Genomic DNA, 24,913 nt, shown 5'->3' with positions numbered 1-24,913 from the left:
ATGCAAGTCGACAAATCAAGACAACGGGAGTAAAGTTACTCGCGAAAGCTAGGAAAGACTTGGCATGTGACCAGCGCAGGTTCTACAGGAGCCGTTGTACTTTTAATAGCCAATATTAATTGCTTTGAACCATCAGAAGTTTAAAATGTCTCCATTGGTGATCACAAATTCAAAGAAAATATCACTTGAGTTTGAAAACAATATAAATCACAGTGAGACGCCTCCTCAAGACTTTTGGAAACAAGAGGGTAATATATTTCATCGCTTTACATTTGGATGGAATTAATTAGTGGAATTACTTGTTTATGGAAGAGGTCATTCAACAATCAGACTGTAAAGGTGTCCATTTGCAGAATATATTTTTACCCTTTTGAGTACCGGGGTAAGTACGCTTCTTTGCATGACACAAATTCAAACACAGTACTGCTTGAGTTTGAAAACGATATAAATCACAGATGCCATCTCAAGACTTTCGGAAACAAGAGGGTAATATATTTCAACGCTTTACATTTGGATGGAATTAGTGGAATTACTTGTTTACAAATGTAAGTCAGGGAAGAGGTCATTCAACGATCAGTTGACTGTGAAGCCGTCGATTTGTGGAATATATTTCTACCCTTTTGAGTAAGTATGCTTCTTCGCCTCAGTTTGAATTTGAACTGTGACCTTTTCACTTCGTCCAAAATTAATTATTCAAAAGTGAAATAAGTTACCATGTTAGAGTTGATTTGCATTTGTTTACTGTACTTAAAAATCATAATCACATTGTTCGAAAAGTAAGCTTATTATGTTTGGATATTTAGACAATGATTTAGAACTTCGCTATTTTCTTTTAATTAACATTGTTGACCATACATCAATGTGATGTATGGATTTGTCTTATTTAAATTTGTCAAGCCATATATACAATCAGTTTTATTTAAAACTGGATCATTGCATAATACAATTTGAGTTTTCATTGGCTTGTTAGCTGCAATACTAGTATATCATTCAGGAATTATGCCATGCTCTTCAAATATGGTAAGTTTATATTATAATTTCATTATTATAAACAATTATTGGATGAGGTCAACGTCAAGGTAAGTGTTATCGAGACCTTGATTATTTTGGATATCACAAAAACTGAATCTCATAATTGTTTTATTAATGTCGTTGTTCCTAGCAAAAGTAAGTTAGCCTTGCTGACTTGCAATTGAACCAGAGCTATTAATCAAATACAAACAACTTGTGATGGCGTTAATGGGGGAACACTGCCTTAATTGCATTTGGTTAGCCCATGCAACTTCTGACGGTAGCATGACAAAACAACCTCACTTATCTCCCCAGCACTACGAACTGAATGACAGACAGTACATGCTGGATCAGACAAGAGTATTGGTTAGCAAGCAATGTTCAAAGGCGATGAAAAAACATCAAGCTTGGGGGAAGTCGCTGCGCAGACTTAACCGCACCACAAAGGAGTGACCCTTTGTTTATTTTGCAGGAATACATGACCAATCTCGTCTCCAAAGGGAGGGAGGGAAGGAATATTAAACGACAGATTTACAATAAGTAATAGCTACGTTGCTTAGACGAACTCAAAATGGACTCTGAGCAGTTGTCCGAGCTTTTATATGGAGACGTTTGTCTGCTGGTAAGCCAGTAGAAAAGGCTGTACTACCAAACAGCTTACCCTAGCATGTGTAACATCTTAAACATGAATAGTGCTTTAATGCTTTGCACCAATGCTATGGTTCGTTATAACATTCAGAAGGTAACAAAGCTACAATGTTTTAGGTTTAGCTACAATAAAGCTTACAGTTTGCTGACCTTTGGAATAAAACTGCTCAATAGCTCTATAGAAAGTGATGCTGCCATGAACGGCTCATTCAGAACGTACAACACGCTCCATTAAATATATTTTACTGGCGTGACAGTAAAATCTCATTTATACATTGTTTTAAAGAAAACAACAACAAACGCATCCTCGCAACGAACACAGTTTATTTTCAACAAGCCATGTTCTTACATGAACTTGACACTGCTCTTGGAAATCATGCGTTGCACATGCAACCTACGGATTATTCACTAATCTGCTAGCAGATTAGTAGGAATCTGTAGGTTGCGCTGTTTCCCAGAATTAACTGTAGGCTTTTAGCCAATGAGAAGAGAGATGGTGACTACAGTGTATAACAAAAATGATTATTGCACTCATGATTGTTGGATATGAAATGATTATAGTCAACTCAATGCTACATGCCTCGTTGGCTATCCATCGTCTCATATCCAACCTGCACTCATGAAATAACCATCAATTATTTCCGGGCTGCATAAAAAGATTTAGGCTTTCTTGGGAATCCACTCAATTTTGGGCAATTGTGGTTATACTTTGATATGGTGTGAGCTTGTACTTTGTGGTATAAATGAAGCTAATTAAAAATATTGTTGATTGAATGATTGACAGATTGATTGAATGATTGACTGTTTGATTGATTGATTGATTGATTGAGTGAGTGAGTGACTGATTGATTGAATATACCTACACTCCAGTAACAAATCTCATCTCATCAGCTAGCACAAAAAATGGCAAATGCTCCCTAATTAACTGATTGCCTACATTTTAAAGGCTTGCTTTGCAGCAGGAAATAATGCAATGAATGCATAATACAATACATCAGTTAATCTTTTGCTGATTTTGCTGACTTTCACAAATAGTGTGCTAAATCCTTACGAAAAATTCATATTTCTCGGATTTTTTTTAAAGTTTGGTTTAGGATATATTTATCAAGGTGTATTAATCTTTTTAGTTATAAGCTGAAGCAATAAGTTTCAATTACTCGCAAATTAGCAAATACATTTACAATACAGCAGCATCTCATTTACCATATCGTAACATTTAGTACAATAAAACTAAATAGCCGCAAGCCCCACATGAGCACACTTTGTGATTCTCTGTAATAGCACCCTATTCTCTAAAATACCTCATATTTTCACCTTCTCTATCGATCACTGACCTTTTGAGTTGAAAATCTTAGTAGTGTCTTTCATTTTTTTTCATGATAATTCAGTTTTATCCTAATTAAAAGTATAACTTGTAAGCCACACATGTACGCACTGCAGACCCATTTTAAATGATTTGTCCTAATAAGTGAAGATAGTGTACCCCTACTATTGCCCACTACCCTGCTCTATAGTTTCCACCGATGCTCATGAGAATTTGGCCGCAAAGGACACACTTGTGTGACAGTCTACAACATCTGGGGGGGGGGGGGGGGGGCTTTGCTAAGATGATTGACAGCGGTAAAACACAAAACCTTTGATTGAGCAGAGTTTGTGTGTTATTGAAAGGTACAGTAACTTGTTCATGGGATATAACATGTTTCGATTTCAGTCATAAAAGTGCCCTGCTACCAATTATAATAAGTTCTTCTAAAGTGTTAATGCAGTGCTTAATATGCGAGGCAAAAGTTTAAGTCTGTATACAAGCCCAGTGGCCCATCAGGCTGGATCTTATCCCAGTTTCTGTAGTATGAAGCGACTAGTTCAGTATTTCTACTCCCCCCTGGATGGGATGCTAGTCCATTGTTTACTTTTGAGTAAATAATGGGTACTGGTTATCCTTTTACTTTTTTGTACTTATTGCAGTGTGTACCATTACTGAGCTTAAGAACAGTGTACATTGACATGTAGTAACATCACTCATAGACAGGTGGATTCAAATAAGAATAAGACTAGCCAAGCCAAAACAAAGAAGCCATTTCTCACCTCACAGTGGAGTCCATAGGCTAGGTACAGCTCTGTAAAGTATGCGATTAATATTATTTCCCTGTCAGCCTTTATCACCATTGAACTGATTTTGTTGTTGCTTGACTGTACTTTTCAACCTTCAAGTAGGAAGGAAAAGGAAAATGTGATTGATAGAAAAGCCTTGCTCTCATGAACTACACTTGAGGACACTAACTCTATCCTTCCATACACCAGGCCCTATCCTTAGCCCTTCTATGGAACCTTCAATGCAGGTTTATAAACTCATCAGTCTGGTAAACTAGAGTGGTTACAATTTCACCAATTTTTGTAGCTGCTAAAGCTTGTAATATAGTAAATGGATCGAACCATTTACTATGTTACAATTACAAGGAGTATCAGTGGTTCATATAGTGTGATCGTCCTGGTGAGGGTAGTTCTGAAAAGAACTGTTGTTGGTGACTGATGTTTTGACAACCTGAGCGGAAGTCATCTTCAGAGTCAAGTGAATAGTTTTGTCAGTCGATGATGTTAAGTCTGGTCCGTTGAACATGATTGGTCAGTTTAGCCATGATGGTATTGGCTCAAAGACTCGTGCAAAGTTTGTCATCAGTCATTGGTGGGTTTTGATCTGTCTATTGTTAGTCAAATTGGTCCGTTTTTGATCCATCTATTGTTAGTCAAATTAAGTCGGTCTGTTGGAAGTCCGTTTGTCGATTTCATTTCCGTCATGGATAAGTTGTTTGTAAGGCGCCGGTAGTTGTTGACATCTGTTAAGTGACGTTTGTTCTAGGTTAGTGTACCAGCTTTCCGGAGTCAGTCATTGAAAATAGTTTGTACTGTAGGTTAAGCACTGAGCAGAGTCCCAGTCAGTGTTGTGGTTTGTCAGTTGATGATGTACAGCAATGTGATTGTTGGCATGACCATTTCTCGTGGCTCGTTTGTGTTCAACCAAACTTCTTGTAACATCCGGGGTCCCCTCAGGTCGAATTTACAATGCAAAATGAAAATTGTACAGAACGCTTTTGCAAAATGGCTTCAAAACCAAAGAAACGTAAGATCAACGGCGAAAGCTCTGTAGAAACTGAGGAGATACAATCATTTTTGAAGTGAAAGTCGTGGTAAGTTTTCTCGTTTATGCACCTTTGATTTGTTTGTATAAAATATTCCCGAGCTGATAAACTAAATTTGCTTCTCTTAGGGTATTGTGGAATTATGAATATTGTGAGGAAACTGTAATGGAAGCCAGCAAAATTTTGTCTAGAGCACACGAAGAGAAAGAAATTGCCTTAAGTAAATTGAACTCTGTTTTGCTCGGGGGAATTCTTAACGAATTATGGGGAGATGAAGTTAAATTGGTGAGGCGAGGACCAAGTAACTCGAAGGTGCATAAACGTGAAAACTTACCATGACTTCCACTTTAAAAATTATTGTATCTCAGTTTCTACGGAGCTTTCACCGTTGATCTTACGCTTGACAAATTTGACAAATTGCGGTCTAGTACCCCCGCGAGTCTTGGTTTGCCAACATGACGAGGTTACCAAGCCGATTTCAACGGTTGTTAGGTCGCGGATCAAACGACACGGAGCTCTTCCACAGTTTTATCGTTTCACTGGGGACATGAAGAGCCGCCTGGCGTCGCTCACAGGGCTGCGATTGTGTGGCTAGAGGATTGAAATGAAAGATCAACCTTTACCCTTGAATTCTGCGGTGGATTTGTGGCCGTGGGTACATTTTAGCCTGGGATTTTTGACTTCGTTCGGCAGGCTGTTCCGACTGAGGTGTTTCGCCTTGTCCTCTCTTTATAAAGGGAAAACCGGAATTCAAAAAAGTCACTTAAATCAAGTTCAATCGGTAAAATAACCACACCAGGAGCAAAGAACACACGTATAAAATAAGGTAAGCCATTTTTATTGAGAATTTTCACTTTTAACTACCTCCATGGATATCTTGTAGAAAATCCCATAGAAACCCTTATAATTCGATGCCATATTGTGTTGCTTGTGTGGTTCATAGAGAGAGCTTGGGCTGCCTATGCTTAGCCACAGCAAACTTTAGCACCTCCTCACTATTGGCTGTTTTAGGAAGCCTTATGGTAAGATTTTTTCCTCGCTGAGGCTTCAGCATACTTTCCTCCTCCATGTAATGCATTATTCCTATGTTTATTGTCACAGGTTTGTCCTTTTCATTCTTCAACTTCTTGTTATTCCTCTTAAAATGTGACATCCACTCATCTTTTTTCTTCTCGATGAGGGTATCCAGCTTTGGAACAGATTCCTTGGAAGATACAGCATCAGAAGTCCCGGAACATCCAGTACTGTTGCTATGACTTTCAATCGTTTTGCAGCCAGAAGAACAATTGTCAGAGTTCTGGGCCGTAGGATTGCCACATTTTACACAGAATTTAAAACAGGATTTAACCTCGCTACTGCAGTGGCTACAAAACATTTTATTACCAAAGGCGCAATGAGTTGTCAGTTAGTCATGTGGTGAAACAACCGCCATGTTGGACGCAGAAAATCCTGGGAACGAGTCCATTCCAGACTCTCTCTGATAATCACAGAGCAAGTACCCAGTCTTTTGATTTGTGTTCAGCGAAATTGGTTGTGTTTTGAGATATTGATTTGAGCTTTGGTAAACTGATTTTTGTTATGGGAAATTGATTTGTGTTTTGGTAAACCGATTTGCGTTTTGGTAAACTGATTTGTGTTTTGGGAAAATTGATCTGTGTTTTGGTAAACTCATTTGTGTTTTGGCAAATTGGTTTGTGTTTAGAGAAATTGTTTTGTGTTTTGATAAACTGATTTGTGCCTGACCCGTTTGGGCCAGATAAGTTTTTCATATGAAGTGAAGAGATATTGTACTCCAAACAAAAAAACTTACAGAAAAGTAATTATAATTATGATATTTTCTGACTGCTTCTGGTTACGTTTTATTCAGTTTTGATGATTATAACAAATACTAAGTGTTCGCTGTTGTTCTCTTCATCATCCACCATCTTGACTTGTTGAGTGAATTCAAAATTAGGGGGAGGAGCTTTATGCCCTTTTATAGCACACAGCATGCACTGCTCTACTCAAAAAACAAACTCTTCCTTAGAACACAGTATCTACATGTATGCATATAGTGCTCTTCTGCAGCAGAAATGTGAAACAAAATAAGTTGGAAGAACAAAATTTTAAAAAAGAGAACGACAAATGTACAAATGTTTCAAGCTGTAGGTGTCATGTGGGCCTCACCAGGTTCTAATCAGATGACATTTCCGGCGACCAGGAGCGCCACATGAGTTTAAGAATAATTATTAGACTAGTATACTTCACAGACATGCTTTGCCACTCACGCGTCCAGCCATCTCTTCTGGGGGAAGAATGTAGACCAGACACAAGAGAGTGGTGGAAATCAAGCCTATAGCTAGGCAGACTTAGATATAATTATACTTTTAAATTGTGCTGATAGAATTATTATGGTAAATAAAGTCTATCAATCAATGGGTATTTCCCACAAATTATGCAATTCCACCTCACCACACATACTTGGTTTCAAAAAGTCTTTAGCATTTACCGGTAAGTAACCAGAACATGAATAAAACAAGTTTTATAGGGCTTAAATGCGAACAATTAATAATAATTAATAATAATAAAACTTATAATAATAAAATTAATAATAAAACTTATTACTGGATTGAGAGTTTTTTCAGTATGAAAATAATATATTAATTATGATTTACAACTGTACATTATTTTTAGTCAGAATGTTATGTCTCTGTAACATAATTATCCCCACTGCAACAAAGGGTAACCTGATTTTTTGCATGCATATAATAGGCTATCAAAATTTTGATATAATACCCCTTGCAATAAATCAGAAGTTCCCATACTGGTAACTTCACAGAATTCCTTGGACCAAATTAAACAAAACTCAGAGGTGTAAAAATGTTGCGGAAAGGACATTTGTGAGAACAGCTGCAGCTTACAAAGGGTTGTGGGATACCAGCCAACCTGAAATTCCCAATGGAGATTTTTCTTCCAAATTATGTACATTCTGTCTTCAATTCTTTTGTTTTCTTTCAGCTTTTTAACTGATTGCAAAAGTAATAATAAAATGTCCTCTCTGCAACATATATTTATGTCAATTGCCCCCGCAGGGTTTTGGCCCAGAGGCCAAAACCCGAGGAGGCACCCTAGGATTCCCCACATGTATACATACAAGGAATTTCAAAAAAGTAAGAAATGTGTTGGTAGTATGTGAAGCGTTCCCGATTTGATGAAACTACTGTAGTTATTAATGTCTCTAACTTACCTCATATTCAATCCAATCTCTTGTAGGCTGTGATTTCCTCTCTCCACAACAGTGTTTGCAGATTGCTTTTTTCAGCTTCACCAACACCTAGCAGCAAAAATAACGTTTTGATTAACGTAATACCAGCACCTGAGCTTGCAGGATGACTGAGGCAAGAAAAAAAGAAACTGTCACCCACAACAATTTTTGTTTCAATCCACAAATTCCTTCACAGTGCTGTAAACACAGCTAATGATACAATAAACTTAATGACAGTATTAATTTAAGTGGCCAGCTTTAACATGCCAGCTTGCCAGTTATCAGCTGATAGAAATCTTGAGCTTGCAGTCCAAATTGTAGGAAAACCAATCAGATACTCAAGAGTTCTAATAAAGCAAACTTAGTGTCTGCTTATTTTTCGATAAAGGCATGGAATTGTTTTCACGATAATGAATCTAAGATGACGGACCAAGGTGTACATGATGCCACTTGAGTACAAATTACATAAAGTCATAACCTACACAATACCAACATTGAAAATAGCCGTTTTTGGTTGTAGTTATACACACCGCACAAGTTTATAAACAACAATAGGGAGGATGCAAAACTACATCTATGCAAAATTAAAATGTGATTTTCCAGAGAAGTAATATTACAGGCTTCAAAGCTACAGTTATCAAAACATTTCAATATCTCACTCTTTCATTCTATTTCCCTATGACGACCGTGATTCACTGCTTTTCCCCTTACCTCTGGTCCCACTTCCAAACCAGGTGACTGCTTGGAAGTTACATATTTACCGGAGAAGACTTAGAGGGCGATTATATTTCGCTGGTTTTCATTTCATCACACTCATGACCGCCATTTTGATAGTTGAGGTAGTTGCACCCAGTGTCACTCGGTCATTGATAGCGGATCCATCCTGCGCGCAGAGGGCGCCCAAGCGGAGCCTCGGTATTGCATTGCGCATACCTACTGCGCATAATTTCACGCGTGATTAGCGCGCGCGTATTAAAAATGGCGGCTTTTTCTTTACAGCTGGACCTCGCCATAGAGGTAAATCGTCATTTTCTCGCAAACGAGTATGGTGACCTATCATTTTTTTTCTGTTGTTTTGAATCGAGTAATAAATTTCTCTGTATAAAATAAATATGGACCAATTCTCAGTGTAGAACAAAATGCAATCGTTGGAAACGTAAATTAAAGTTTCACAAAAATCTCAGTGCAGGTTCTATTTCAGCGGAATGGCCTTAAGTAATTTGGTAACCCTGATATATTGCGTACGTAATTATTTCTAATATACAGATTTAGCCAGGCCTAAAAGCGGAGCTCCTAATTACAATAATTAACCATAAATGAAAAGAGGATTTTTTCCCCCTGGATCAGAAACTCAAAAAATGATCAATTGTGAGCATGTGATTGCTGAGTGTGTGATTTCACAATTTTTCTTCGTAGTTACATTTTAACAAACCATACCAAACGAGTGTACCCAAGATTGCAGAAATTACGTACGCAATATATCAGGGATGATTATGCAAGGAATATGTCGGGAGAAAAGTCAACAACGCGTCAGGGTTTAATTTCCGCCGAAATTTTGCCTTTGCATGTTCTCCGTCCCTCTCCCCCGCGATCCAATCAAAAACCCAGTACCTGGTCAGCGGTCAACTTAAAAAGAGACGCGCGATCTCTCTTGACCTGAGCCCGCGATTTGGAACGTGATACTGGTCAATGGATACCTTGTTTTGATAGATGTCAATTAATCAGAACATGGATGTCCAATATCAAAGATGTACCTATGGTAATGGTGCTACTCTCTTATTTTTCAAGGAATGGGGCTTACCGGACGGACGGACGGTCACGTGACAACCCAGATTTTTGAGATCGATGGGTTACCAAATTTTCTAAGGTATGGGGCTCCCAGGAGCTCCGCTACAGTCTTGGGTACACTCATTTGGTATGGTTTGTTAAAATGTAACCAGAAAAAAGTAGTGAAATCACACACTGTACAATCACATGCTAACAATTCATCATTTTTCGAGTTTCTGATCCAGGGGAAAAAATTCCTCTTTTCATTCATGGTTAATTATTGTAATCAGGAGCTCCGCTTTTAGGCTTGGCTAAATATATATTACTTGAGTGAAAAGAACACTTCCCAGGTTAAATTCCGAGCAGTTATGTGTTGCAGGTTGAAAAATCGACGTTTAAGTCCGAGTGAGTCTACTTAGCACTTCGGTTAGCCTGAATAGCACTCCGGTTAGCCTAACTTAGCTTAGGTTGCTTGCGGTTAGTCTTTATACTGGGGTTTATTCGACTTCAACTCAAATAAACAAGTCGTTTCAACCTGCAACCTGTAACATATACCTGCCGTTAAATTCCGAACTGATTTTTTTTCTAACGTATTTTTTGTTAACCCCAAACGTTTTGGCGCAAGTATTATAATTTCATTTCGAATAAAATACCATAATCTGATTTTCAATAGTAGTCCAACAGTGCAGGCAAGCACTGGCACAGAGCAATTACTTTCCTCAGTTTATTAGTCCCATGAGCTTAATATTTACGCCTGAAGACTGTGAAAGGAACGAAATAACCAGGAGCCCAAAGATCAAAGGAAGGCTATAATAATTTCTGTGATTGGACACAGTCCTACGCACTAAATCAACTCGCGTTAAATTCTGATTTAGAAGAGGGTTCTTTTTTCCAGCTGGAAACTGATGAACAACACCGTAACAACACACGCATTGTACTCAACGCGTATGCGTATGCCAGCACGCGTCCTTAATAGGTCATATTCGTATTCTCGGTATTGGACTGGAACTAGCTTTAAAAACAGATTAATGTCATTTGCATTTGAAAAGATTACCCATATTACCCTCAGTTGCAAGCTTCTTCCAGTCCATGCGACTGAAAGATAAATACCTCTTACAAACCGAGTTCGAGGTCCGTACTGTAAGTTACGGACCGAGTTTCTTTCCCTTCGATTTATGGCCCAAGCGCGAAGCGCGCGGGTCATAAATCGAAGGGGTAAAAACGAGGATCCGTAACTTACGGTACGGACCGAGAAGACGAGGTTAGTAAGATATTTATTATCTCTCTACTGTGTACCTGACGGGTTCGGAAACGATTTCTATTCACGCGGACTCGGAAAGGCTTCAAATTTCTGACGCATCTCGAAAGCAAAACGAGTCAGTTTGAAATTGTTTTTAAGTCGTTAGCACGCTTGATTACACAATTAAGAGTATAGGAAAGTTTTAAACTTTCACTTGCTATAAAAGTTAAGAACACTTGGCGCTAAATACGAACAGTTCGACAACAAAACCAACTTTAAATTTTAGCGGGCTGTACAGGAGAGTACGGCCCGCTAAATTGACCAATCACAGCGCGCGTACTAACTGAGAGATATAATAATGTAGGTTACTGTGCAAGACGTCTCTGACCTGGTGAAGGCAGCACAGTACCGAAAGGTCTGTTTTGTTTTCACTTTCATAGCTTTAAAATTCATTAAAAACTCAATACTGGGAGAATATTTTGATGCTTTTTAAGGATCTCACTGCACTCGGTCAGCCCTGTCAAGTTCTTTGGCTCTCAATAGGGACCTCGCGCTTGGTTGATAACAACATTTTTACAAGCCTTGAGGCATTGTATGGTTTCTTCTCGCATGATGGGCTTCTTCTTGCTCAGAAAAAAAGTTGCGGAAAGAAATGGTAAAGATGGCGCTTTTCTTATTCAAAACGTGGACAGGGGATAAGAAGAAAAAATTTTCAACAGAAAGACCATGCGGATGCATAAATAAAGGCTTTATTTGTATTATTTATTTGTATTATTTAAATACACTATGGCTTGAAATAAGCTTTTTTAAATACTGTCTGGAAGTATGGCTTAGTTGGTACCCTGATTGGGAGTGCACATATTGAGGAGATTCGTTTCTAAACATCGTAACTGCCCTTCAGTCCTGTTAAGACAAGTTGTTCTTTTTCCCTTATCTGGTTCCAATTAACTGTTCTTGTTGACATGACAGGTGCATGCAGGAGTATTTTCTGCGTAAATCTTTAATTGTATTCTAAATGGTTTTGTTGACAAAGGAGAAAGCGTAATAAATTCCACAGCATTAGGAAATGATGTACCAGAGAAACACAAGTGGAGTTGGTTTCACAGCTGAGGATGTACCAAGGGTGGCGCAATGACTGGGCATGATCCAAGGGTCGGCTTTCCGTGCTGAGTAGCATTACTGTCATGAACCAGGATTGTCACACCAAGGTGTCAACTCCACATCGCAGTCCAATTTCACATTAATGATCGAGCAAGGTGCACCATTAATCACAACATTGGTCCGTTTTTCTACGCTGTACTTCAATGTTGTTAACCCAGTTTCTCTATCCCTCTGGAATGATTTCTGCAAGAAGAATACACAAGTTAATTAACAATTATTTCCGAAGGTGAAGTGAACATTCATTTGGTGAATATATGTACCGAGAATAAGTCGAGGTAAATACTCAATTGTATACTTGTATGCAGCCGCAGTAAGCAATTGTAAATCGAATTTAATTGCACCATGCCCAGGCTGTGTAGTTTCTTATACTACAAAGAAAAAGAAGCTAGTCGTAACCTTCTGGGCTTAAAATTCTTGGTATTCCGTAAGGCATTACGTTTGAAATTTCAATGTAGTCTATTTTGATTATTTAAAGTAGATCTTTTTGAGAATGCATTTCATGCAAAACATATACATGGGGTTAAGTACATTTTGAATCCCTGTCACTGTTACATGCCTGGGGTGGTGGTGGTGGTGGTGGTGTGGGTAGCTCTATGTAACTGATAAGTCGCTCATACTTACTGTATGGAAAAGGAAAGTACTTACTATTGACAAATATTTCTAAATTTTACTTTACACTATGATAAGATTTTACCTAGAATTTCCGGGTAAAATCTACGCACAGTGTTAAGTAAAATTCAGATAGAATAACCATGTATCTACATGTAAGTTGACAAGTAAGTAACACATGTACGATACTTGGTTAGCCTGTAAAATTAACAAAAAAGAAAGTTTCTATAGTGGAGGTTGAACATATGCTTTGGTACCAGTTATGGTGTTCACCCCCAAAAGTCCATATTTGAGGGTCCAACACAGGTTTAGCAGCATGCAGGATGAGAGTAAAAATGAAGGCGGGATGAGGGATGGCAGAAAATTGTAATGGCAGGATGTAGGATAGAAATAGCATGGCGAGACCGCAATATACACCGTTTCGTAGGCAGGATAAGGGAACTGAAGGCGAAAGGTGGGATCACAATTTAACTCAAGTTATGAGTCACACTGCAACCTCAGAGACATTAAAAGGTATTTATTTTCGTTATAAACGGGCTTAATTAATGATCCCCAAAAACTGTGCCTTAATTTTCTGGTGTTACGTGGTTAACATGTCAGTCGTGTGACACGAGTTGATAATAACCTTGGTTGCTGACGGTTACTTTCATCTTGATGATGACGGTGATGATGATGATAACTTTGATTACTAAAGAAAAAAATTTCATACAAACATGGGCCAGAGACTAACGACAAAGATTGAATTCCCATCACCTCCTTGTGGTGCAACCTGTTGGTCACCTGAATTAACGTAAGTGTGTATCTTTTCAGCATTAAAATTAAATAGCAACCTAACCCAAAAAACATGTTCAGAAAAAGAGTGACTACTCAGTTCAATCCTCTGTAAGTGGAGTTTTTGTGTTTCACTTATAAACACACCAAGGAACAACCATTTGTTTAATCCGCCTAAATAAGCCTTAAAATTGTCCATCAGTTGAAATAAGTGGTGAAATAGAGCAACTTGGGTTTAACCAGGGGGGATTGGGATGAAAATGTTCATTTGTCAGGATGGCGGGATGAAATGAAAAATAGTGGCGGGATGCAGGATTTGGGAAGTCTATTTTGGACACTCATATTTTAACATAGTTGCCAATACTTACAATATCAAGGCATTAACCTACTACACATCTAAGTTCATTTAGAAGCTAAGGGAAACAAAAATACAGTTTAATTAATAGTGTAATATAATAGTCTAATTAACGTTGCCAATAAACGGCTCACCTTTTTCTGGTCATAAAATCTTGCATAGTCTCTCTTTCTCTTCTTAGGGTCATGCTCATGCTTAAAAGTGTCATAACCAGTTGTTATGTGCTGTTTGCTATGTCGATAAATCTAGATTAAAAAAAATATTAAGAGAGTGCAACTTAAGAGTGTGTTTAGAGCTAGGGAAGGTAAGTAAATGGTGACCTCAAAAGCCAGTTACACACCAGGTGATTGCCAGACAATTGAAGCTCTCCATGGATTAACGTGCTTTTACACTAAGTACAGTAGCATGATTCTTTTAGCTTTTGACCTTTGCTTGTAAACCTTGGTGCAAGACATTTGACTAGTGAATGAACATAAGGTATCTTTCGTTTCAACTCAAGTTACAGTTCGGATGTTAAACATTATTCTGGATGCTTTAAATCATTATGCCTTACTATTTGTATTCACAAAACATGTCTGTCATGTTTATTATGATAGCCCGCTTAATACAGACACCTGGATTATATACTTAATAGACACTTGTGGGTGATCCTTTGGTGTCCATATTAACCAGGTTCCATTATACCATTCTTAGAACTCTTAAACGCTGTTGTTAAGGTTTACTTACTGACATTCCAGCTTCTTTCATTCTTTGAAACAGCTCATCATCTTCTCGTCCCCAGCCCCAAAACATGTTTGAGAGTCCATTAACCTAAAAATAAAGTAGACTGAATAAGGAACACAAACTATACATTCATGTATTGCAGGTGGTGCTTGGATCAACCTATCCAGCCCACTCACCTAATTCTTAACTGGTTCAATAGATTATAATAACTAGTGAACAAAGATCAATATGATCTTCAATATCAGTAACAGACCTGATATGAAACTTGAAAATTATGACAGGTGCCAATCAAGTGTCATTAAACCAAAACCAGAGTTACCACTCAGGTCAATCACAAACTTAGGACATAGGCAGTCTTATGTAATAAACCTATCAAAACAGGGAGCAAATTCATGTATGTTAAGCCGATATGAAGCAAGGTAAAATGTGTGTAAGTGGGCAATGATTGGTTTTGGTTTTAGTGATGATTGGATGAGAAAGTGGTGCAAGATTTAAACATGGTAAAGCAAAACCAAAGCAAATGTGAATTACTTTTTTTCTTCTCAAGTGAAAACCACAATATTTTAGTTTGCTGAACTAGCTAGCTAGTTAGTTAGTTTGTTTGTTTGAATCAATTAATCTAATAAACCACTTAAAATTCAGAGATGCCCAACCAAACTTAATCAAGACTCATCCACACAACTTTTGTCATGTGTCACACCCATTTATGGTTTGCAAAAGAAAGGAAATTTATATAATACTATACATCATGCTTTATCAGGTATCAGGGTGAAAGGAGCTCAAAGTAGCATGACACTTTATTTAAATTATCAGGTGGAGCATAGATTCAAAGTGACTCCAAAAACCACCCTACAACTGGATTTACTTTGACTTACCTTTTCAAACTGGGCCACGGACATAATCAGAATTCCACCTACAAATGTGGGATAGTGATATTTTGGATGCAGGAAAGGTGCAGACACATGAAAGGGTCCCTTTTTAGGGAACCCATAATACAAGTCTTTGTTGAGTGGAAGAAGATCCACATCATGCATTGCTATATAGTCACAATTATTGTTTCTGGCCTCCAAGAATCCAACATTTAAAAGAGAGGCTCTATTAAACCTGGAACAGAGAAGAGAAATTGTCAATGCTCAACACTCCATAAAGGTTTTGATTAATTAATGGCCTCCATTTAAAGTAGTGAATCACAATGGAAGAACTGTGGGAGGCTGAGATGTCAATATTGTCAGAATGTGAATGTGGAATTTTGTACCTCCTCCTATTGTACTGTAGTCCATACATTTTGTTTGGGCAGTTGGAGTGAAAGCTGTAACGCAATGCTGTCACATATTTCTACAAGTGACCTGATCACATGCTCTGAGAAATGTGCTTTCCTGCTCCATGTGCTCCACGATTAATAGTAGTTGTTTAGTTTTCTATGAGTTTCTAAACAATTATTATTGGATGACGTTTTTGTGATATCCAGAATAATCAAGGTCGAGGTAGGGGTTATCAGCCTCAGCCTTCGGCTTCGTCTGATAACCCTTACAGAGACCTTGATTATTCTGGATATCACAAAAAACTGAATCTAATAATTGTTTTATTATACATTGAATGAAGGAAATGGAAGTCATGTTTTGCTTCTTCATTAATGGCAAACAACACAAAGTGTGCGAACTTGACATGATTACCCGTGACCTTGAGCATCCTTGACATGATTGTATAATCTGCAGAGATGAAGTCACAGGTGCTGATTTCGAAAATTCACTGTATGCTTTTGGTCAATCAGAAAAGAGATAGTGAGTTCAATGTATAATAATACAATAATTTGTTCTTCTTGTCTCAACTGAACCACATAACACGGTGTCAGAAAACAGATGTAAACAAACATTGTAAAAAATAAGTCAGAAGCTTAGTCGAGTGACAAGAGTAAGGTAATCAAGTAAATTTAACTACTACACCTAGAGTCCACCTCACTAACCATTTGGCAACAAAACCTCCCAAGGATTAGAAAAAATATTTGTTATCAGAAACTACTTCAAACACTTACCTATGCTTGTCAACTTGATTGACAATAAATATTTTATGTCGCACTTTTTTAGCATTTAAAAAACTGTGCATGTGGGGAGCAAACTCAAGCAGCTCCTCAAATCTGTCTCTGTAAGGAACAACTATTCCAAGTTGATGAGGCCCCCACTCATCCTCAGAATGTTGATCGTCGTGATTAGCTCTTTCAGAATTAATGTCTTTAGAATGCTTGTCTTCCTGAGTAGTTCTTTCTGAAATGAGGATTTTGACCCTTTAAGAACTGAGCACTGTGAACAGTTTCCACAGGTGACCATTTTTTAATGTTAGTTCTGGTTCTAGTGAGAAGTTCCAATTTTTTCATGAATGTGCTGTTCCAGAAAATATCTATACTACCCAGAGAAGGGATTGGAATTTCCTGGGGGTGGGGGGTTCTCTAGGACCAAAGCATTTAAAGAAATGTGACAAGCTTAATTGGAATTTCCAGAGGGGTGGGGGGTCTTGAAAAAAATCCCTTTTGTGAGGGAGGCATGGATATTCTCTGGAACTACACAATGTTAAACAAATTAGTTATGACCTTTAAACATTCAAGCAGTGCAAAGCAAAGTAGACTCATTAAATTGTTTCACTTTTGAAGTGTACAGTCAAAGCTCTCTAAGTGGACACTCTCATAAGTGGCCAGACAGCTCTAGTTACTACCACCTTCACAAAATCCTGTTTGAACTCTCATGCAAACTTTGTATTTACATTGTAAGCAGACATTCCCGTAAGTAGCTGCAGAAACTTTGAGGGCTTATGATTTTGACTTTTCCTTCGTTATTAAGTTCCTGTAAGTGGACACCCAAAAGGAATTGGACCTGAAAATGTCCTCCTGTATACCTAATAGTTATAATGCAATGCTGGTATCTCATGGAATATTCCATGGTACATGTATGTCACGAGAAAGCGTTCCATAACTACATGTATTTTATACCTTCTGTCCTTGCCATAGAAAGTGGCCAACCCACTCAATGCAACGTACGTACAGCACACAATGGGAAGGCTGGGTGTAATACCATCGAATATGACAAAGGCTTTCCTGTATTCTTTAAGCCTGTTTTTTCTATGGCATGGCATTAAGTACAGTAACCATAAACAGTTATCAAACTTATTGCGGCACTGCTGTGCTTTTCTGCATTCCCAATGTTTATTGTGAGCTAGACAAGCACCCATAAGTGGCCATCTATCCCTTACACCTCTAGTGGCAGCTTGCAAGAACCATTCTTTTAAGTGGCCACCCTCAGTCACAGACAACCTCACGTCCAGGGGGCATCCACTTACGAGAGTTGTATACATCAGCTTGACTGTATAAATTTCTTAATAATTATGTTTAAACTTAAGCTTACATCTATTTCAGGATAAAACTTATTCATACACTTTCAGTTTATGAGTCACACAATTTAAACTTAATCACACTTGAAATGTATTTTCAGTCTACAGAATGAAACTAAATTCATTGTGGGGGACATGAGGCGTTAAACAAACAAGGTTAAATTTAGCTTAGAACTGAATGGACACGTCACCATACATATGATTTCAGTACGACAATTAAGTAGTCTAATTGATAATCTAAGCTTACCCTTTACAGTCGGTTCGACAGTATTTTCCTCCATTCTTTTACGTTTCTCTGAAAATATTTTGTTACTCTCTTCTAAATGTGGAAAGTCGTGTTCATGTGCGGTATGAATACTTGAAGACAGCTTGGTCCTCCCGAAATATTGGCCACAGTCACATTCGCGTTCGTTCAGATATTTCATAGATATCCATAACGTCCCGGCAACAGCAAATGTTAGATAGAAGAGCATTCCAAAGATTACTCCACGAGGTACAACAGCCATTGGAATATCTTCAAAAGTTTATTTGGACATCGAAAAATTGCGTTAAAGGAACCCAGTAAGGAATTTTTCTTCTCTTGCACGATTTGCGAAACCTCCAAAGAGAATCCTCGAACACTGCATGTCTTTCATAACTAACCTCTTCTGGTGGAATTTAATTTAGACCACACCAATTGAAGATACCTCTTTTTTCGATAATTTCCCATACTTTCCATAGTAGTATAGCTCAGTCAATGGTAAATGTTTTATGACAAAACGACGGCAACCCGTTCTACAAAGTCTTCTTCTTTGATATTGTTCTGAGCCCGCAGATTATGAGCGGACGTCACTAGTATTCTAGGGATACGTTGTGTACTGCAAAAGCAACGGTGTAGTGCGCAGGAGCAGTGGAACTCCACGTGGTCTCAGGGACAGCGTGGATTTCCAGAATTTGTTGTGGAAATGGTGTCGTTTATTTGTAATGCATGCGGTCAAACCGTAAGGAAAACGCAGGTTGAAAAGCACTATCAGAACGACTGTCGCAACTGTAATGTTTTGTCGTGTATCGATTGTGGAAAGGATTTTCACGGCGACGAGTATGTCGGACACACTTCGTGCATTTCAGAGGCTGAAAAGTACCAAGGCAAACTGTATAAACCAAAAGATAAATCGAACAAAGGCGAGCACAAACAGCAGGAATGGCTGAAGGTGATCATCAGAAATCTTAATTTTGAATTTTACCCAAGGACGGTAAATTGTGTGATCTAATTGAGGATTCATTTACAGGATCTACATATAAGGAAGCTTTCAGGCCCTGGATGCATTGCAGTTTATGTTTATGTTTATGTTTGATATGTACTCAGCTCTCTCAACTGGCAGAACTTCTTTTCGCCCTTTGCCCCACAAAGTAGAGTGTTCTCAGACCACACTGGTATCTCAAGTTTTCCTTGGAATTGAGCGCATGTACAGTTTCTCATGTGGGTGTCTGGTTGTGACTTCAAAAGGCAATTTGTTAAAAGATTAACCCATACATTTTCAGTTGTATTAATCCTAATTCTACACAGAATGAATGGGAAATTTGTCGTGAGTGGTTCTTAACATTTAACTCCAGTCAGACTCTTAGCGTTACTTATTCCAGGGGGAACAGAGTCTGTAATTTGATATTCCTAGATTTTGTTCAGAGTTGGACTTAGTACGCTTTCACAAATAGCTAGCCAGTGTTTCCTGTGGCATCCCTGTAGTGATGACTTAACTTAGGACACCTATGAATTCTCCTCATTGGTGATGATTTCAAACCAGTTATTGTGTCTGAACAGGGAAATGTTCTTCTGATTTCTATTTCCTGACCTTTTCAAACATATACATGTACATGTAAAGTGTACCTCAACTTGTGAAATCCCTACCCTTTCATATACCTGAAGGTTGGAAAAGGTCCCCTTTTTGGGCAGAGCCTCCCCAAATAGGCTGTTATAGGGAGTATCCCCAGGTTCTTTAACGTTAATAATGAAAAAAAAGTTGTTAGGGCTTTTATCAGTCTCTTTTGTTATAAAAAAAAATGTACAATTAAGAACAAGGGACTTGTTAAATTTTGTAACTTTGACAGGCACACTTTTTCTTTTACACTGAACATTGCCAAATGCATGTACTGTACAGTCTATAATATTTTTAGCATAAGGGTGTGATCTGTTGTGAATACTGTTGGAATGCAGACCTTGGCAATCAGCTGTCAAGGTGTAATTTTTGACATTATCACTCTCTTTTTCTTCATCAGCAAGTTAGAGAAGCAACAAGATCAGACAAAGCAGATCCTAGGCTAACTGTTCTTCTGGAGAGAATCAGTGAATATTCCAATATTCCCAGAAAGAAAGCCAAATTTCAAGTAAGATTGTGCTTGATGCTGTATTGATCTCCCACAATGTAAACTCCAAATGTCATTTGAAAATTTACTAAATGACACAATGCTTCCACTTGCACAAATTAAATGAGAACTATAAAAACCATGTCTTGTTTGTTCTCTGTTTTTTGTTTGTTTATTTTCCATTACTAAACAGTGTATGCTGGAGGAGATTAATTTCAACAAGTAGTTTGTTTTAGTTTTTTGTTTTTCAGGCATGAATGGCTAACTATTTATATTACGTTATGTTTGGATTTGCAGAATTTCTGTAAAAACAGTATCAATGTACGAGACAGTTCAACTCTGGACAAACTGTGGGAAATATTTTCAGAAAGTACAAAGGTTAGAAGGTGCTAAATTTTTATATTAATCAAGCAATTAGTAAAATGTGATATGATCTCCTTACTTTTGTATGCTTCCATTTCAGTGTACTTTGTGTGTCAAAGTATTATATATATGTGTGTCTATAATACTCAAGTTTGTCTTATATTTGACAACTTGACAAGGTTTGAGTGAAGGACAATGCAGTGTAGGCACAAAATGTTCCAATGTGGTAATCCTTCTTGAAATGAACCTTCTTTTTTGCTTAAAATATTTGACATAACTGTTAATAATAAAAATAGTTTTATAAGTCTACTGAGATGTTTAATTGTAATTTATTTACTATCAATAATAGAAAAGTCCACAAGAAAGTGAACCTAACAGCAATGGTGTACATGAACCTGAACAAGAGAAAGACAATGAAAGTCAAGTAGATGAAGTTGATAAAGATTCCAAAAAAACCAAGAAAGAACAAAAAGATAATGAACTTGAGATCCTTAATGATGAAGAAGAGTCAAAAGGAAAGAAAAATAAAAAGTCTAAAGACTCCAAAAAACAAAAAAAGGGAGAAAAATTAAAAGACATTGACATCCATGAGAGTGTATGTAAGTCAAAAGGAAAGAAAAGTGAAAAGGACAGTAATGGAAATACAGATAATATGGATGCAAGTCACAATAGAAACAAAAAGCGACAGAAAAGAAGAAAAAGTGATGATGAAGAGGAGAGAGGTATGTGTGTCAAGTAGCTCTTAACATTGTACATTGTAAATCTTTTTGCATTTATTTAATATTTAGCTAGGACTACTTAACAATTAGACCCGTAGCCCGCAAGGGCTATGGGTCAATAGCCCATGAGGTGAAGCCGAATGGGCTATTGACCCGTGGCCCTTAAGGGCGAAGGGTCTAATTGTTTTAGTATCACCCAACTAGTCAGACAGAAAAGGCAATAATAAAGTTAGCAAATGCAAGTTGAAGAAATATTTATTTGGGAATAAAACAAAAGAAAGCGTCACGCTCGATTGCACCAATTTCGCTACTGGAGGACTATTACTAATAGTCATCTAGTAGCGTAGCCAATTAAAATGCAGGATTTGCATTAGTCCACTAGTTGGGTGATACTAAATATCAGTAGCTGTCGAGCCAGCAGTTCTGAGCTAAAACAGTGATGAACGATTTGATACCCACATTTCTCTCTTTCTGTAATCTTGAACCAACAGGCGAAATAATGAACTTCTCTTACAGGTTAAGACTGTTTCAACCAGAGTTTATCTCAGTTTCTTGTTGCACCAAGTGACTAGGAGTATTTCTATCCCAGCCAGAATAGGATGCTAGTTCATTGTGTGGTTACCCCCCAGCATTATGCGCCTCATTTATGCGCCTAGATAAAGAGAAGCTTCCTCAGTGTATAAAGTTATTTAAAATACTTTCATGTTACTGAGGAAACCCAAATGAACAAAATGTTTTAAATTACAGATTGATTATTGAAGGATATGAAGGAATTTTTTTGTTTTTCCTGTTGATTCAAGATGCACATTTTGAGAGCAAACTTTCAGTATCCTTAGGATCCTTCTCTTGAGTAGCATCATTGTTGGCTATCCAGGTTTCTTCACACAAATATTATGTCTTTTGCTCTTACTACAGTGTACACAGTACCGCTCAAAAGTAAGTTACCACTGTCTTGTACGTTCGATGTTCGATATTACCTTTGTTCGATATGAATCTAACAAATGATCGATGCATATTTTACGTTGGACGGTCCCATCGATTCGACAACGAATTGCAGAGCAGCAATCGTTGCACGTAACTGGTTTCTTACGCGTGATATATGCCACACTAAAGCTTCAGTGATTCTCGACAGAAACGAGACGTTGCTCGCGAGAGACGAGAAACCTCTCGAGAGAAACGAGACTTGTCTCGAGAGAAACGAGACGAGAGGTGGTAACTTACTTTTGAGCAGTATTGTATATATAATTTAAACTCATCTTTCTCCTGCAATGATGACTTAACTTAGGACACCTATGATCACCTCACAGAGGATGATTTCAAACAAAGTTATTTCTCTGAGCAGGGCAAAGTGAGAGTTACTGGTTTGGGTATTTTTAGCTCTGAGTAATTATTTTACAGTTCTCCTAGAGTTGACATCTATAGTGAAGACAAAATTAATGCAGAGTTATTAAATGCAGATTCCAGCTGAAAATATAAACCCATTGTGTTGTCATTGCTGTTTGGTGCTTCCTTACTGCGGGAATCCTTAATAGAAAAGAATACCACGAGCTGAAGGGCCAGACAGATTGACCTGAACTTGTCCAAAAAAGTGTTTTGGTCCCATTGTACATGTGTCAAATGTGTTTATCTGATCAGAGCATATGCCAACTGAAGACATTTTAATTTTACAAATGTCCCAAACAATCAATCTCAATTAAGGTTGTCAATCTCATAACAAATTCAGGGCTCGCAAAATAAAAGTAACCAGCAACGCTTGTTGTACTTCAAAACTTTGTGACAACTGTGGTAAAGTGAAACTGTATATTTATTGACAGCTAGCTGTGTTGCAGACTGTTGCACAGTTATGTAATTGCAAATAGGATGTGATTTATACCTGACTCTGTCATAATGACTTTGAGTCAAATATTTTTCAGGTCCACCACTGAGTCATTAAGCTCGCATTTGATAGTTTGAAGTTATTAATTTTGCTTATTTTATACACGAATGAACTCAGATGAATCTCCACAGTCCAAAGTGTCGAAAGCTGAACTAGAAGAAACAGTCCCAGAGAAAAGTGAGTGCATCTATGTATTTTAGGTTGATATATGATTTCCTCGGCTGATGGTTAGTTTCATCAGCTTTCCATCAGTACACTAGGAAACTCAGTTTTTAAGTCCAGTACATCTCATTCCTGCAATGATGACTTAACTTAGGACACCTATGATCACCTCACAGAGGATGATTTCAAACAAAGTTATTTCTCTGAGCAGGGTCACATGAGATGTTAGACATGCTGTATACAATTAACATTTTATGTGTTTATTAAGTAAGAGTGAGGTACTTGCAGTGTTCTTTTCTTTTCACCTCAAAATCAAAACCTGAAATATACTGTACATAATCTGCTGGACTAAAATAATGAGGTTTAAAATGTCCATTAAATAAATGCTTTAAAAAAGTAATTTTCAGATTAAATGTATCTCCAGTACTACAGGCAGTTGAAATGCATGTATCGACATGCAAGAAAAAAGATTGTGACAGGTAGCTGATGGCGAATTTACAAGCTAACTGTTTACCTTCAGTTAAGGTAATAGAGTTACATTTATTATGCAGCAGATCACTTCAACTGGAAGTCCACAATTAAGGCAGTGTTAAGGCAAGCTCCTGATCAAGAGTTACCAGTAAAAAGATTGAGAAAAAAGGTAAATGGGATTCATGTTTTACTCAGTACTTCCATGTCAGTAATGGTAAAAGTTTTTATCTCTGTTTTTATACTTTCATAAATGAGCATTAACTTGGCAAATGAGCTGATACTCTAAAATTGATAATGTTTGCGATTTTTCTTGCAGATATTGGCAGAATTTCAAGCAAGAGGAGCCAATGAAAAAAATCTGACTGATAATGAGCTAAGAGCTTTGTTTGAAAAGAAGATTACAAAAAACCCAAAATTTAAAGTCCACAAAGACAGAGTAAAGCTTGTCAAATAAGGAACTAATAAAACTAACAACATGCATAATCAATATGTTGCTGTCGATAAGAGACATATGACAGCAGGTTACAAGGATCGGAATGTCTATAGTATGTTTTATTTATTTTGTTCTAATAAATAACTGTTCTTTTACATACATGCATGTACTATTAACACTTCAACATTCTTTTGAAAGCAGAAGCATGCCTACCAGTTCATTCTGAACTGGTATTGTGTTTGTATTTGACTTGTTAATGAAAGTTTTACGGAAACCTTGTTGTATTGGCAAAATAAAAGAAAGGTTCATTTTTCAGCAGTGTCTGATGACCTTTTTGGTGGCAATCCCATTTTCAAGAGGTAACAGTGAACTGGTTGTTAAGGGCTGGTTTTCACTAACGACAGAGTTGTAGTCAGGAGGTAGTGAAAATGTAGTCTCCAGCCCTGAGTAGCAATGCAGTCTCTTGTGCAAGAGAAATTTAAACCTCAGTTACTTTTTATTCTTA

General features: G+C 37.5%; 3 protein-coding genes across 6 annotated transcripts in view; 1 reads left to right on the top strand and 2 right to left on the bottom strand.

The window, feature by feature from the left end:
- LOC110067363 (uncharacterized) overlaps window positions 1-8,928 on the bottom strand; it is a 34,103-nt gene extending 25,175 nt beyond the window's left edge. Inside the window, exons 1-3 of one of the 3 annotated variants that reach the window (XR_016208451.1) lie at window positions 8,752-8,928; window positions 8,023-8,109; window positions 3,745-3,863 (exon numbers count right to left, since the gene is read on the bottom strand). Coding sequence is in view for 2 of the 3 variants with exons in the window: in XM_089293753.1 (XP_089149879.1) it covers window positions 3,745-3,825 (81 nt within the window). In the remaining variant the exon portion in view is untranslated. The remainder of the gene's footprint in view (window positions 1-3,744; window positions 3,864-8,022; window positions 8,110-8,751) is intronic. The other 2 variants (XM_089293753.1, XM_089293756.1) reach the window with 2 other exon arrangements.
- A 2,852-nt stretch (window positions 8,929-11,780) lies between these two features.
- LOC110067195 (beta-1,4-galactosyltransferase 7-like) lies at window positions 11,781-18,870 on the bottom strand. Its single transcript, XM_020774502.2, has 6 exons — window positions 18,292-18,870; window positions 16,699-16,927; window positions 15,542-15,770; window positions 14,670-14,753; window positions 14,078-14,188; window positions 11,781-12,391 (listed from the first exon to the last, which is right to left on the bottom strand). Exons 1-6 carry the CDS (start codon window positions 18,548-18,550, stop codon window positions 12,230-12,232), a joined length of 1,074 nt encoding a protein of 357 aa, XP_020630161.1. The 5' UTR covers window positions 18,551-18,870; the 3' UTR covers window positions 11,781-12,229.
- Window positions 18,871-18,915: 45 nt separating this feature from the next.
- LOC110067183 (cell growth-regulating nucleolar protein-like) lies at window positions 18,916-24,723 on the top strand. 2 transcript variants are annotated; one of them, XM_020774490.2, is made up of 7 exons: window positions 18,916-19,234; window positions 20,298-20,405; window positions 20,682-20,762; window positions 21,097-21,469; window positions 23,460-23,519; window positions 24,059-24,144; window positions 24,292-24,723. In XM_020774490.2, exons 1-7 carry the CDS (start codon window positions 18,989-18,991, stop codon window positions 24,427-24,429), a joined length of 1,092 nt encoding a protein of 363 aa, XP_020630149.1. In that variant the 5' UTR covers window positions 18,916-18,988; the 3' UTR covers window positions 24,430-24,723. The 2 variants fall into 2 exon arrangements, with proteins under 2 accessions (XP_020630149.1, XP_020630141.1); XM_020774482.2 differs by having other exon boundaries at window positions 24,056-24,144.
- The last annotated feature ends 190 nt before the right edge of the window (window positions 24,724-24,913 follow it).

Source organism: Orbicella faveolata, unplaced genomic scaffold (assembly GCF_042242905.1).
Source record: "Orbicella faveolata isolate gen_17 unplaced genomic scaffold, um_ofav_v1 contig_1, whole genome shotgun sequence".
In the NCBI taxonomy this organism is placed as follows: Eukaryota; Metazoa; Cnidaria; class Anthozoa; order Scleractinia; family Merulinidae; genus Orbicella; species Orbicella faveolata.
The sequence above is the reverse complement of the archived record's forward strand: the minus strand, read 5'-3'. Positions and strand labels throughout refer to the sequence as shown.

What these genes read in the sequence shown, in the direction of transcription:
- LOC110067183 (XM_020774482.2), top strand. Translation starts at nt 18,989, where the DNA reads ATGGTGTCGTTTATTTGTAATGCATGCGGTCAAACCGTAAGGAAAACG. An exon ending in TGATGATGAAGAGGAGAGAG is followed by an intron (nt 21,470 to 23,459) that starts GTATGTGTGTCA and finishes GAATGAACTCAG; the next exon opens with ATGAATCTCCACAGTCCAAA. An exon ending in TAAAAAGATTGAGAAAAAAG is followed by an intron (nt 24,145 to 24,291) that starts GTAAATGGGATT and finishes TTTTTCTTGCAG; the next exon opens with ATATTGGCAGAATTTCAAGC.
- LOC110067195 (XM_020774502.2), bottom strand. Translation starts at nt 18,550, where the DNA reads ATGGCTGTTGTACCTCGTGGAGTAATCTTTGGAATGCTCTTCTATCTA. An exon ending in TGTCGAACCGACTGTAAAGG is followed by an intron (nt 16,928 to 18,291) that starts GTAAGCTTAGAT and finishes TCCTCATTTCAG; the next exon opens with AAAGAACTACTCAGGAAGAC. An exon ending in AATCAAGTTGACAAGCATAG is followed by an intron (nt 15,771 to 16,698) that starts GTAAGTGTTTGA and finishes TCTCTGTTCCAG; the next exon opens with GTTTAATAGAGCCTCTCTTT.